Source organism: Geotrypetes seraphini, chromosome 17, assembly GCF_902459505.1.
Source record: "Geotrypetes seraphini chromosome 17, aGeoSer1.1, whole genome shotgun sequence".
NCBI lineage: Eukaryota > Metazoa > Chordata > Amphibia > Gymnophiona > Dermophiidae > Geotrypetes > Geotrypetes seraphini.
In genome coordinates, this window is record NC_047100.1 from 3376639 (window position 1) to 3390746 (window position 14108).

General features: G+C 43.7%; 1 protein-coding gene across 1 annotated transcript in view; it reads left to right on the forward strand.

Moving 5' to 3' along the window:
• Positions 1 to 822: 822 nt before the first annotated feature.
• Positions 823 to 14108, forward strand: part of UROC1 (urocanate hydratase 1) — a 31972-nt gene continuing 18686 nt past the window's right edge. The window contains exons 1-6 of the mRNA XM_033925814.1: positions 823 to 1029; positions 9147 to 9277; positions 10989 to 11082; positions 11656 to 11715; positions 12299 to 12427; positions 14038 to 14099. Of these exons, the coding sequence (XP_033781705.1) occupies positions 904 to 1029; positions 9147 to 9277; positions 10989 to 11082; positions 11656 to 11715; positions 12299 to 12427; positions 14038 to 14099 (602 nt within the window). The 5' untranslated portion in view covers positions 823 to 903. The remainder of the gene's footprint in view (positions 1030 to 9146; positions 9278 to 10988; positions 11083 to 11655; positions 11716 to 12298; positions 12428 to 14037; positions 14100 to 14108) is intronic.

Here is a 14108-nt window from a genome sequence, read left to right on the forward strand (position 1 = left end):
TTGGTAGTGTCCTATGTAAATCTTTAATCTTATACCCACCCGCCCCTCTCTTCTGCAATCCAGCATCTCACCTCCTCTTCCCCACCAGCCATGTAATCCCTGTATGTTACTCTTCCCCACTGGCAGTCCGTCATCTCCCTTCCCCTAACACTTTCAACTGCTGCTGCAGGCTACTATAGGCCAACATTTCAAAATGAATTGGTGAGGGGGTGGGAGGTGCAAACAATAGAAATTACCCTCTCTGTGAAGGAGCTTGCTCAATATTGGGGTGCTCAGCACCCAAAGAGCTGGTTCCTATAGCTGCCATGTTGGGTTTTTTAGTTAGGGGGGGGGGGCAGGGTGAACAACAAGTAAATGCAGAGCCTCCATACAGGTTCCCAAAAGGCTGCCACATCCTCTCCCACTCCATAATAACAGGTGGTCTGTGTGGGAGTCCCAGACCCGGCATCCTTCAGAGCACACATGTACTGTGACCTTATCCACTTATCTGCAGGTTTGCCTGTTCATTCCTACTGTTTTCTCAGCCACTTCCTGCATACTCTATACTCTACTCTAGGTTATCACCTAGTTGCCTAATGGAGCTGCTGGCTCTGCTTAACTGCCTTAGAACAATGCCCTGGAGAGAATCCTTTCCTGAGCTCAAAATATGGAGCTGCTTTTCCAGGGACTGTGCTTAGGTGCAGTTAATAATTGAAGAAGAAGCAAATAGTACCTTTTGTCAAAAATTAATTTTGGGGCCCCTGTTCAACCAATAAGGTTGTGGGGTGGGAGCAAGCAGACACCTTCCTGCACTAACTTCTGTGCCCCTGTGATTTCCTGTTAGACAGTGGAGACTGTGTTTTTACAGGGACTGTGAGTGCAGCCAGGCAGACCTCATCATTGTCTTCTTTGCTGATAACAGACATGGAACTTCTGAAGGAGCTGTGTAAGGGACTTCCCCTGGACTCTCTGCCCGAGAACAGAGGGAGAGACAGCAGGGTCCCCCATGCACCCGCCAAGACGCCAAAGCTCAGCCCAGAGGAAAAGAAGGTAAGGCAGGGCTTGTCATCCACTACTGTATGCACCCAACTGGATATTGGACTTCTCCAGTGCACTCTCCCTATAGCCTACACCTTTTTTTTTTCTTTTTTGTCTATTGAGATGTTATCCTTCAAGCATGTGCTTCTGCCCAGCTACTTTTCCCTTTATGGCCTAAGCCTCAGTAGAGAGGCAGAGTAGCAGAGAGGAACCCACACACACAAGCACAGAAAGATATTCATAATGAGGGGTGCCAAAGAGGTCTCTGGGGGCTGCAATTGGCCCCTGAGCTTTGCACTGAAGAACATTGGCCTGCACAGGGGTAGGACTAGGTAGGTACAAGTCAAGTGATGGGGTCTGCAAAGCTGAAAGCTACATGTTTCTATCTGCGATCTCCTGACATCCAGGCTTCAGCTTGTACTGTGGCTTCCCTCAGTAAATCTGAGCGGTGGGCGTATTCCTGCTCTGGTGATGAGACAAGCCAGGTACAGCAGAAGTGGGAGACAGATTGGGACAGCTAAGTTCTGTGACTGCATTGGATTTGATTTTTTTGGATTTGGGTCAGATTTAATTACTCAAACTTTCTAAATCGGAGTCTATAGTGTTACAGTTTTAGGTATACAAATTATTTCTCTGTTCAAGTGGTCTCCAAATCTGATGGGCATTATAAATTGTATTGGGCTTTAAAGTGTCCCCAGATTTCTGAGGGACAATCAAAACAAGTGTACATATTATATGTTGGTACTTCTCTGTGTCTAGTGGGCTCACAGCCTCTTTTGTACTTGGGGCAATGAGGGTTAAGTGACTTGTCCAAGGTCACAAGGAACTGAACCCATTACCCCCAAGTTCTTAGCTCCTCTCTGCAATGTTGTGGGTGTCCAACGTGAAAATGAGCACAGCACATTTAAATCCTGTGCTCTTTCTGCACCGCACTCCCTCCGTATCTCTTAAAATGTTTGCCACCACGAGTAGCTTCTCCAACTTGCTGATTGTGCTGGTTTTCCCTCCAACATCACTTCCTGGCCCCTTGATCTGGAAATTATTCCAGAGGGAGTCGGGCCAGTGCGAGCAACAGGCTAGAGTGGTTGTTTGTGCTGGTGGTTTTAAAGAGGTATGGGGCAGGGAAGGGAGAGTGTGAGCTTGACGTGAGGGAGCAAAGAGGTGCCCACCAAGATGGCACTCAGGGCGGTCCACCCCCTGCCCTCCCCCCAACCACTGGCTGCTAGCATTTACACCAGGTTTCAGCAGGCATAAGCCTAGCACCCAAGACCAGCAACTGAGCACTGTTCTAAAAAGGGCCTGCGCTCTTCCAGCCCCATGTTGCTCACTTTCAAACTTGTTTCTTTCTGCTGCAAAGCCAAGGCTCCTGTTTGCACTGTGGCTCTCTGCATTTAGCTCAAGCTTCTCTGAACTGGTTTGCTATTTCTCTCTGGTCCTCGAGTGGATTAATCATTAGTGCAACTCGGCCTTATTTAATGGAATTCCAGAAATCTAAGATATTATTCCATGCTTTGATACTTCACATTTCATTTTTACTTACTATACTGCAAATAATAACATATTGGAGTGGTTCACAATAAAAAATAGCACCCTGGGGAGGAATAGGAAAATCAAATACATCTCATTTTGTGTCTGAAAATGGGCCCTTTCTCTCTGGCCATTCTCTGTTGATAATGATGGTGTTAAAAGATCTGGTCAGAGATAGCAGTGCATTCTTACTTTCCAGTTTGGTTAACTTCAGGGTCCATGGAACATCAGATATTCGGTGTTAGGAGCCACACATGCCTATGAATTGAATAGCCAGAGTTAGGTCATCTTCCAGCTATTACCCCCCCCCCCCTCACTGTCCTAGAGGAGAGTGTGGTGCAGTGGTTAAAGCTACAGCCTCAGCACCCTGAGGTTGTGGGTTCAAAACCATGCTGTTCCTCCCCATTGCCCCAGGTATATTAGATAGATTGTAGGACAGATGGGGGAAAAATGCTTGAGTGCCTGAATAAATTCATGTAAACCATTCTGAGCTCCCCTGGGAGAATGGTATAGAAAATTGAATAAATATGTTTAATTTGTGCTGGGGTGTTTGTTTGTTTTTCTCAAAACCAACAATGTCTCTTATTTTAGAGTTTAATTTTTCAACATATTGAGTTCTTTTGAAAGATAAAACTTAATTTTGCCTGAAAAGCTGACGTTAGGGGAACATCTAATAAACATAAACAGAGGGCTTAGTTGTTATATTGGTCTTGGAGAAAACTGGGCTATGATAGCGTCTTTTAGCCGGGTGCCCGGCTGTCTTCCTTGAATGACGCGCTTCCCCCTAGTCAGTGTCTCGCCTTTAAAATGCTTCTCTCTCTCAGCATCTTCCTGCCGGTCATGCTGCATGCGCTCAATCACAAACATGCCGCCTCCCTGCTGCCCATGCCCTGCAATTCATGCATCACCTGGCCGCGGTACCACAGCAGCCTGATCCTGGACGAGCGGGGGCTGTGTGGACCGCTACCAGCAAATCAAGGCAGTGTCGCTCAAGTGCTAGCTCTGCGAGAAGATCCCCAAGGAGGCGACGGTGATGTGTAAGCAGTGCAGAGGTTTTTAGTGCAGGCCAGCGAGGTAAGTGCTTCGCTGCTCACATGAATTCTATGAGCGCTGGAGCATTTACTGTGCTGGTCTGTGCTAAAAACCTTTAATGCAGCTTGATAAAAGGTGCCCAAAGTGATGTCTATCACACAAATGAAGGTCCAGGAGTAAATATCGAAAACCTAAAAGAACAAATCCTATGATGAACAGGAGATGCTAAAATGTGATGTGATATATAATGAGTGCAAGTCAAGACAGTAAACACCCACATCGACATAGCAAAATAAACTAAAAATCAACCTGTAGGTAAATGGTGGTCTAGAAAATCAACATACAATTTAAATAAGCTGAAACTGATGGGAAAAATCTATGTATAATAGTAATGTACTAATATCACCAAAAGCCAGTGAATGTGAATAGGCTTTTAAGTCAAAGATCCAGTATTTCCATTATAGTGTCGCCATCTGGTGGAAAAGGTAAAAATAGACAAGGAATGTGAATGGGCTTTTAAGCCAAAGATCCAGTATTTCCATTATAGTGTCGCCATCTGGTGGAAACGGTAAAAATAGACAAGGAATGTGAATAGGCTTTTAAGTCAAAGATCCAGTATATCAATTATAGTGGCGCCATCTGGTGGAAACGGTAAAAATAGACTGAATGTGAATAGGTGGCAAAAAGCAAAAAATCCACTATTTCAAATACAATGGCGCCATCTGGTGGAAACGGCAAAAATAGACAAGGAATGTGAATAGGCTTTTAAGTCAAAGATCCAGTATATCAATTATAGTGGCGCCATCTGGTGGAAACGGTAAAAATAGACTGAATGTGAATAGGTGGCAAAAAGCAAAAAATCCACTATTTCAAATACAATGGCGCCATCTGGCGGAAACGGCAAAAATAGACAAGGAATGTGAATAGGCTTTTAAGTCAAAGATCCAATATTTCAATTAGAATGTCGCCCTCTGGTGGAAACTATGAGAAAGGACAAGGAATGGACTGGAAGTGGAATAAAGGGTGTCAGGTCAAAAGCGCGCCGGAACAAAGGCGCGCGCAGGGGGGGGCTCCCCAACAAACCCCCCGTCGGAGCCCCTAAAAACTAGGCGTGTGCCTCCGTCTTGCGCTCAGTTGTCGGCGCGCGCCTTTGTCTTTCGCGGGGTTGTCTATGAACCGGAATAAAGAACTATAAAGCAATAAAAAAAAAAAAAGTTTAGTCGGTGCCGAAACCGTCTCCCATGAAGGGAGTAGCGCCGATCAAGCTTGTGAGCGCCCAAATTAAAACGTCACTAACTTTCCTCACCGGACACGGTTTCGGCGCCGATTAAACTTTTTTGTTTTTTTTAAATTACTTTCGAGAAAGACAAAGGCGCGCGCCGACAACTGAGCGCAAGACGGAGGCACGCGCCGAAGAAAATTAGTTTTTAGGGGCTCCGACGGGGGGGGGGGGTTGTTTGTGAGCCCCTCCTGCGCGCGCCTTTGTTCCGGCGCGCTTTTTTTTTTTTTTTTTTTTAAGTTCAAAAAAGTTTTATTTATTTTCAAGCATAGAATAAACATATTTAAAAGCCAGAATGTGAATAGGCTGCAAATGATATTTCAAATAATGCGGTAATGGCGCCAAGAAATCAATGCATACTAGCGCTGGCCAGCCGCTGCCGCTTTATAGGGCGAGTGGGGAGTGGCAGTCACAGGACGGGCGGGACCGCAGCTCCCCACACCTAGAGCAGCTTGCAAACATCCCATACTACATGTTTGCACACAGAGCGGCAACCGCAGGCTCGTTGGCCAGTGTGTGCAGGTAGCTGAGTGGCTCAGACAGCTCAAAACATCTCACGTACGGGCCATAGGAAGCCTCGCCTTCAAAGCATGAACGGCGACCAGGCAACATCAACAAGATTTTAGATCGGGAAGAAAACAGACTCACTTAGCAGCTTAATATGGTCTGAATGCTCATATTGATTAGATTGCCTTTTTTAAACATTATATATTACAACTCTTTTAAACATTTATTTATTTAAAATACAGCTTTTTTCCACTTCCAGTCCATTCCTTGTCCTTTCTCATGGTTTCCACCAGAGGGCGACATTCTAAATGAAATATTTGATCTTTGACTTAAAAGCCCATTCACATTCCTTGTCTATTTTTGCCATTTCCACCAGATGGCGCTTAGTGGATTTTTTGCTTTTTGCCACCTATTCACATTCAGTCTATTTTTACCGTTTCCACCAGATGGCGCCATTGTAATGGAAATAGTGGATTTTTTACTTTTTGCCACCTATTCACATTCAGTCTATTTTTACCACTATAATTGAAATACTGGATCTTTGACTTAAAAGCCCATTCACATTCACTGGCTTTTGGCGATATTAGTACATAGATTTTCCCCATCAGTTTCAGCTTATTTAAATTGTATGTTGATTTTCTCGCCCATAGGTTTTTTTTTGTTTATTTTACTATGTTTTTTGTATTGACTTGCACTCGCTATTATAGCCACATCGCATTTCACCTATACTGCCCGTGATTCCCTCTGCAGCGTCACTGGTGATGTCATCAGGGACGCAGCAGAGGAAATCAGGGCAGTAGAAGGCCGCGAAACAGCGTATTTAGAGTGCTGCGGCGCTGCTGGAGGCGGGAGATTTGTCGGTCGTCTCGCGGTGGGAGGGTCAACTTGTGTTCGGGTGCGGCGGGGAGGAGTGCGCGGGGGGGGGGGGAGGAGGACGACGACGACGAAAAGCGGTTTTATTGTAGAGTATAAATCTTTTTTTTCCCTTGAAGTCCATTCACAATCACTGGTTTTTTTTTACCTTTTCCACCAGATGGCGACACTGTAATGGAAATAGTGGATCTTTGGCTTAAAAGCCCATTCACATTCCTTGTCTATTTTTACCTTTTCCACCAGATGGCGACACTATAATGGAAATAGTGGATCTTTGGCTTAAAAGCCCATTCACATTCCTTGTCTATTTTTACCTTTTCCACCAGATGGCGACACTATAATGGAAATAGTGGATCTTTGGCTTAAAAGCCCATTCACATTCCTTGTCTATTTTTACCTTTTCCACCAGATGGCGACACTATAATGGAAATAGTGGATCTTTGGCTTAAAAGCCCTTTTCAAGCACATTCACTGGCTCTTGGTGATATTAGTACATTACTATTATACATAGATTTTCCCCATCAGTTTCAGCTTATTTAAATTGTATGTTGATTTTCTCGCCCACCATTCACCTACAGGTTGATTTTTAGTTTATTTTGTATTTGTGAGTGTTTTCTGTATTGACTTACCCCCTCTTCTACGAAACTGCCAGAGCAGTTTTTAGCGCTGGAAGCCGCGCTGAATGGCCGGTGCTGCTCCCCGCGCTAATAGAAGAGGGCCAAGTCTTTTTTAGGCATGTCCCTAGGGGCTTTGGTGCATTTCTACTGCAGCTTTCAAAGGGAAGCCCTTGGGGATTTTTCAATGTCTTCGGGCATACGCCGTTTCTTTTTCTCGCTCACCTCTTTTGGTTCTCGTTTAGAGCGAGAATCAGAAGGCCTTGAGCATGCGCAGATGCTTAAGGCCCAGCCCAGCCAGGAGGGAGGATCTTCAGGCACCGGCATGTCCTGTGCATTGGTGCTGGTGTCAGTGCCAAATCAGAGTAAGGGATGGTGTTTGGGCGCTCAGCGGGGAATGCCAGATCACGGGGGGGTGGGGGGTGGAGCAGCGCCGGTGGCCTCGAGAGAGGGGGGAACGAATCAATTGAGTTTCCCTTCCTTCCTAAGGGGAAACTCGCTTTGATATACGAGCACTTTGGTTTACGAGCATGCTTCTGGAATGAATTATGCTCATAAACAAGGTTCCACTGTATTTCCTGTTACACATATAGATATTTTTCCAGTAGTTTCAGCATATTTTATTATTTTAATTTTATTTTCTCACCCACAATTTGTCTACCACAGGGGTGCCCAATAGGTCGATCGCGATCGACCGGTAGCTCGCCAAGGCAAAGTGAGTCGATCACCCAGGACTCACTTTGCCTTGGCGATCTATCGGGCCGATCAGTCTTCCTCTCCCCGACGTCAATTCTGCCGTCGGAGAGGAAGTTCGGGCCAGCCAATCGTTGCCTGGCTGGGCGGAACTTCCTCTCCGACGGCAGAATTGATGTCGGGGAGAGGAATGCTGGTCGGCCTGAAGCAGGGAGAGCTTTGGGCGGTGTCGGCGTCGGCTTTGGGGCCTGTTATGCATTGGTGGCGGTTTGGGTCCTGTTCCCCGATGGCAGCAGCAGTGGCAGTGGCTTGGGGAAGGGCAGGGAGAAAGAAAGAAAGGGGGCTGGCAGGGAGACAGAAGGAAAGAAGAGAAACAGAGAAAAAGAAAGGGGGCATGAAGAGAGAAAGAAAGAAAGGTCAGGGAGAGAGGAAGAAAAAGTTGGGGGACGGAATGATGTGTGGAAGAGAGGAAGCATACAGGCTGAAAGAAGGGAAGAAAGATTGGATGCACAGTCAGAAGAAAGTGCAACCAGAGACTCATGAAATCACCAGACAAGGTAGGAAAAATGATTTTATTTTAAATTTAGTGATCAAAATGTTTCTGAATTTATATCTGCTGTCTATATTTTACACTATGGTCCCCTTTTACTAAACCGCAATAGTGGTTTTTAGCGCAGGGAACCTATGAGTGTCGAGAGCAGCGCTGGGCATTCAGCACAGCTCCCTGCACTAAAAACTGCTATTATGGTTTAGTAAAAAGGGAGAGGGGTGGGTATTTGTCTATTTTTGTATGGTTGTTACTGAGGTGACAGTGCATAGCGTCATCTGCTTTGACCTCTTTGAAAAAACCCCGGAATAGGAATGATAATTAACAATTCTATGCGTACAGTGTGCGTTGTGTTTTTTTTTAATTTTATTGTTGGTAGATCATTTTGACTTGGTCATTTTAAAAGTAGCTCGCGAGTCAAAAAAGTGTGGGCACCCCTGGTCTACAACTTGATTTTTGTATTTTGCTATGTAGATGTGGCTGTTTTCTGTATTGCCTCAAACTCACTAACCCTTCTATTAAACTACGCTAGCAATTTGTAGCACGGTGAGTTGCGCTGAATGGCCCGCGCTGCTCCTGATACTCATATGAACTCTATGAGCGTTGGGAGAAGTGCAGGCCATTCAGCTGTGCTAGAAACTGTTATCACAGTTTCCTAAAAGGAGGCCATAGAGTTCCTATGAGCGTCGGGAGCAGCGCAGGCCATTTAGTGTGGCTCTCTGCACTAAAAACAGCTAGTGCCGTTTGAAAGAAGAGGCCACCCAGCTGGAAAAAATTTCTGGGGAGAACACTGGATACCATATATCGGTCCAGCAGTATCTCTGTGAATGAGGATAAATCTGATGTTAGATCCACAAGGGATTATTAAGGCTCGCATTAGAGTGGCGTCAGACATACAGTATATTTGCAAATCATATCTGCAATTATTCCTGAGGTCTTTTGAAGGCCAAGAACCTCGTGCTTTTGGTAGAGGGAGATCCCCCTCCTTTCTTGGCAGATACATAAATTACCACTTTTGGTCATATTAAAAGATTAAATTTGCTTCCCCTCTTTGCAGCTGGCGTTACAGAATTCCCTGCGCTATTTTCCACCTAAGTTCCATAAGCAACTGGCCCAAGAATTTGCTGCCGAACTGAGAGACTATGGCCACATTTACATGTACCGGTTCTGTCCAGACATGGAGATGAGGTAAGTGAAAACCTCTTCAGCTGTGGATGTCACTTCCACCAGGGGTTCATTTTAATAATATCATTGAAAAGAAGGTTGCTCCCACCATGCACTGTGTAGTGTTGCAGAGATAAGAGTCTCCCTGATAGCTGGAAACTTCACGTTTGAGAATCCCTTAAGCACCTATAGCCTATGGAGCTACTCACTGCATCCTATAGAGCAGTGTGTCTTAAACTTTTTATTTTTTAGCTCCAGCACACTAAACGGAACAAATGTTTTTTGCGGCACAATATAATTGAAATGATAAAATTGCAAAACCAAGAAAACAATTAAATTGGAGAGTTATTTATTTAAAGTTCTTTAAGCTATGTATGGGTAATTGTAACAATGATGAAACTACATAAAATTGCTAATCAATGCGATGAATGCAGATTGTAAAAAAATTGCAGGCAGGCCTTAGGAAATTGGAAGGCTGGGCGTCCAAGTGGCAGATGAAATTTAATGTGGACAAATGCAAAGTGATGCACTTTGGGAAGAAATACTGGATGCTGGATGCTAGGGTCCACCTTGGGGGTTAGCGGCCAAGAAAAGGATCTGGCTGTCAAAGTAGACAATACGATGAAACCTTCAGCCCAATGTGTGACAGCAGCCAAAAAAGCAAAGAAGATGCTAGGAATTATTTTAAAAAGGGATAGTTAACAAGATGAAGAATATTATAATGCCTCTGTATATCGCTCTATGGTGCAACCTCACCTGGAGTATTGCGTTCAATTCTGGTCTCCTTATCTCAAGAAAGATATAGTGGCACTAGAAAAGGTTCATAGAAGAGCAACCGAGACGATAAAGGAGATGGAACTCCTCTCGTACGAGGAAAGACTAAAATGGTTCGGGCTCTTCAGCTTGGCTGAGGGGAGATAGGATTGAAGTGTACAGAAACCTGAGTGCAGTAGAACGAGTACAAGTGGATCGATTTTTCACTGTTAAAAATGACAAAGACTAGGGGGATACTCATAACAGGAAAATCCGAAGAGCATTTTAGCCACCTGTTGGAGGGATGCAACAGAGGACTTTGGGGGTTGGGGGTCACACGTTGGGAGAGGAGGACATAGTAGCTGGCATAGTTAGGCCATGTTTCTACCACTTGCTCAACACATTCTTCTGGGATTAACTTTAGCTTTAAGGCTGTCTTTTACTACTCTGTGGTAGAAGTTTTTACGGCGGTCCAGAGTTCTAAATGCTCCAACGCTCATAGGAATTTTATTTGTGCTGGAATCAGCAGGGGATTTTTTTTTTTTTTCCGAGTCCATCTTTAGAATGACTTATGGACTTTATTTTTTCTTCTTGGGAGAAACCAAACATTAAACATTGACCCTTGGCACTTTTAGGAATGAATGTCGTGTGGGTGGAGAGGTGAAAACTGCTTTTGAACACAAACAATATGGAAGCCAGTGCCCAGTGGGCATGAAGACGACTTGTTCCACGCCTCTGCTGCTGAGCCCTGGCAAAAGATTGCAGCCACCTCTGTTAACAAGGGCTGAATCATTCTGCTGGATACCTTTCCAGCCTGTTTTATACTGCATTGTACAGTTTTATTAAAGCCTGAGCATCTCCTTCGTTCGTGCTTAGCCAGGGTTTAGCCATCTTGTCTCTCTTCTCGTGCCATATAAAATGCTTTATTCTTTCGTTTGTCAGGGCCAGTGTTTATAAGTTTGCATCTGTCTGTATGTTGCAGAGCTTATCCCATTGGTGTGTACCCCTGCAAGACCAAACAAGCTGCTGCTATAATGCACATGATCATGAACAACTTGGATCCCGCAGTGGCCCAGGTAGAGATGCTGAAATCGTACATAAATATGTTGGGCTTGCTACAGGTTGTTTGCATTTCTAGCTTATTCAGAACGGGGGCTGGGATTTCAAATCGGCTTTAATTTGCAAATGCCTTCAACGTCTTCCCCTAATTTATCGTCTCATCTCCCCTGCAACTATCTCAGGGACCTTCTCCCACTGGGGGGTCACAAATTATAGCAATGGCTGAGACTCCATCACCCCCTTTGCTGCATCTCCAACCCAAAATAGCATGGAGATCAGATTAGAAGCCAGACCCCTCTCAAGGCAGTGATAGCACACAACTTTCTGTCTTGAGTTTTCGGCATATTAGTACATGCTTGCAAAGTACCACCAGTCTGTTTGTCATTTTTGCTGCTCCAGACTAACACAGTGCCCCTCTTTGGAATGAATGACATTGATTTTGGATTAATGTCAGCTAGCTCTGGTTTCTTGTCAACCTTCACCATCCTGAAACTCATGTACAAGTGCTGTGTCTTGAGATTGATTTGCCAGACCAAAAATTCTTGACTGCATGTTTAGAAACACACTGAACCATTCTGTTTCCCTTTTAGTTTCCCCAAGAGCTTATAACTTATGGAGGGAACGGACAGGTCTTCAGCAACTGGGCACAGGTAAGCTGAAATGCACCTTGAACCACTGCTTTGGCTGCCCAGTCCTACTCGATCACAGTAAAATGTTGCTGCAGGTGCTACATGGCAGCCAGCTTTGCCAATCTAATGACTTAGGATACTGCTCATTATCAAAAATGGGTTCCCCGCGAGACAGTCCTTGCTGCACTGCATTCCCCTATATTTAATAGAAACATGATGGCAGATAAAGGCCAAATGGCCCATCCAGTCTTCCATCCGCATTAACCATTATCTCCTCCTCTCTCTAAGAGATTCCATGTGACTATCCCAAGCAGAGGTAGCAGGTGACCTTGTTATGTCCACCCTGCTCTTTTTGAATTGAACAATTAACAGTAACTATTCTGACCTTCATTTTATGCTATTGACGGGTTAAGACTTGTGAATGAGGTTTATAGATCTTGATTAGAATAAATATTATAAATATGCTCCTCTAGCTTTTGCAAAGTCCACCAGTCAACAGGGAATATCAACCTCTGCAGTGTACCTCTTTTGTTAGAGCCGCCCGTGCTTGGTCACACTTGCTCTGGAAGTATTTCAGACTGTCTCTTCTCTGCTTGTTCCTCAGTTTTGGTTGGCCATGCATTATTTATCCCAGATGACAGAAGAGCAGACCCTGGTAATGTACAGTGGACATCCAATGGGGCTGTTCCCCAGCCACCCCAATGCTCCCCGTGTTGTCATCACCAATGGGATGGTAAGTGTTGCCTGATGTGTCTGCTTTTCTCATATTATCACTGGAAGGTATTAAGGAGTGACCCAGTGGCTGTATGTGCAGCGTTATTCAGAAGACTCGGTTCCACATCCTAGACTTTTCTGGAAACTCAGAAGGATTAGAAAGCATTTAGATAATTATCAATTCCGTCTATTAGTAGAAACTTTAGTTTTGTCTCAATTGGACTAAATGGCACCTTCTTATAATAAAAAAAAACCCTCCAAAGGTTACAGAATATAGCCATTAGATTAATCTTCAGATTGAAGAAAAGTGATAAGATTACACCTTATCTACGTGAACTGAAAAGGGAGAATACTTTATAAATGCTATTGCATACTATAAAATACATTTTGGAGAAACTCCAGATTATATCCTTCAACTCTTTAATTTTTCTAATGATCCATCATTGAATCTGAGAAATAATGACACTTTTCGGTACCCAGCCATTAAGAATATAAGGTACTATAGATCTTTTAGCTCCACATGGGCTTATCAACCAGCTCAACTTTGGAAAACTTTACCAACTAATATTAACCAGCAATTTAATTTTAAGATTTAAAAAAAAAAAAAGGCCTGAAGACCTATTTATTTCAAGAACTTGCAATTAATAATTTCTAAATATTGTAATACTATTTAATAATTTGTTAATTCTTATACAAGCTGCTGTGAACTTCATGGAGGTATTGGCGTGATTCGTTTGCACGCAAACTTTTTAGTGCATCAATAGCTCTTTTCGAATCTGCAAAAAAATTGGATTGGAACAGACCCACATGGTCTTACCATTCCTATTAGTTCATCTAGGCCCAGGCCCCACTGGAGCCCCGGTGGAGGATCTTAGGAGGAAATTCGGGAAAGCGATAAGTGTGTTAGTAAGCGCCAACGGCTAAAGACCTCCATAGGAATATCATGGGCATCTTAGCGTTTAGCATATACTAAATTGGTTAGTGCCTCTTGATGAATTCCCCCCTTAATGTTTTATGAAATAACTTTAAAAAAAAGAGAGAGAGATTTCCTGCTTTGTAGAGGGAAGTTACAGGTATTTCCAGATGCGTCTAGGGTGATACAATTGAGACGTAAACGATTTCTTCAACTAAAACCTAGGAGCTAGTTTTTGTTCTTAAAATTTCCCTCCAAATGTTTAATTAGCAGACATTAAATATGTCTTCATTGAACCAGACCAGCTAGAGAGGCTTTTATTAGAAAGGGAAGGATGTGGATGTGTAATTATCATTGAGAAAAAGTTTTGATAAGCAGTGACCAGCTTTTGCTTCTATTATTTTTTCTTTCTTTCTCTTCTCCCATGAACGTGGGCTACTGTGATTTTCCTTAATAAGTACTTTGGTGTTCTGGTTTCATTGAAATTTTTAAATCAAAAAAGTGCTGAAGTTACCTTTCTCAAATACGTCATTTGTTATGAAATGAGCCACTTCTGCTGTTTGGATGGTTCAGGAATCTCATTGGTGTCGGGTCATAGTGACCTGTGTAATTATCTGCAGAAATGCAATTAACTGATATTTTTGGAACATTTTTTCAGAAAAGTGATGAGGGAGGAGGGACTGTTTCTGAGTTTAAAGATATTGTCGTTTCTTCAGGTGATTCCTAACTACTCTTCCCGAGAAGAATATGAGAAATTGTTTGCGATGGGGGTTACCATGTAAGACCT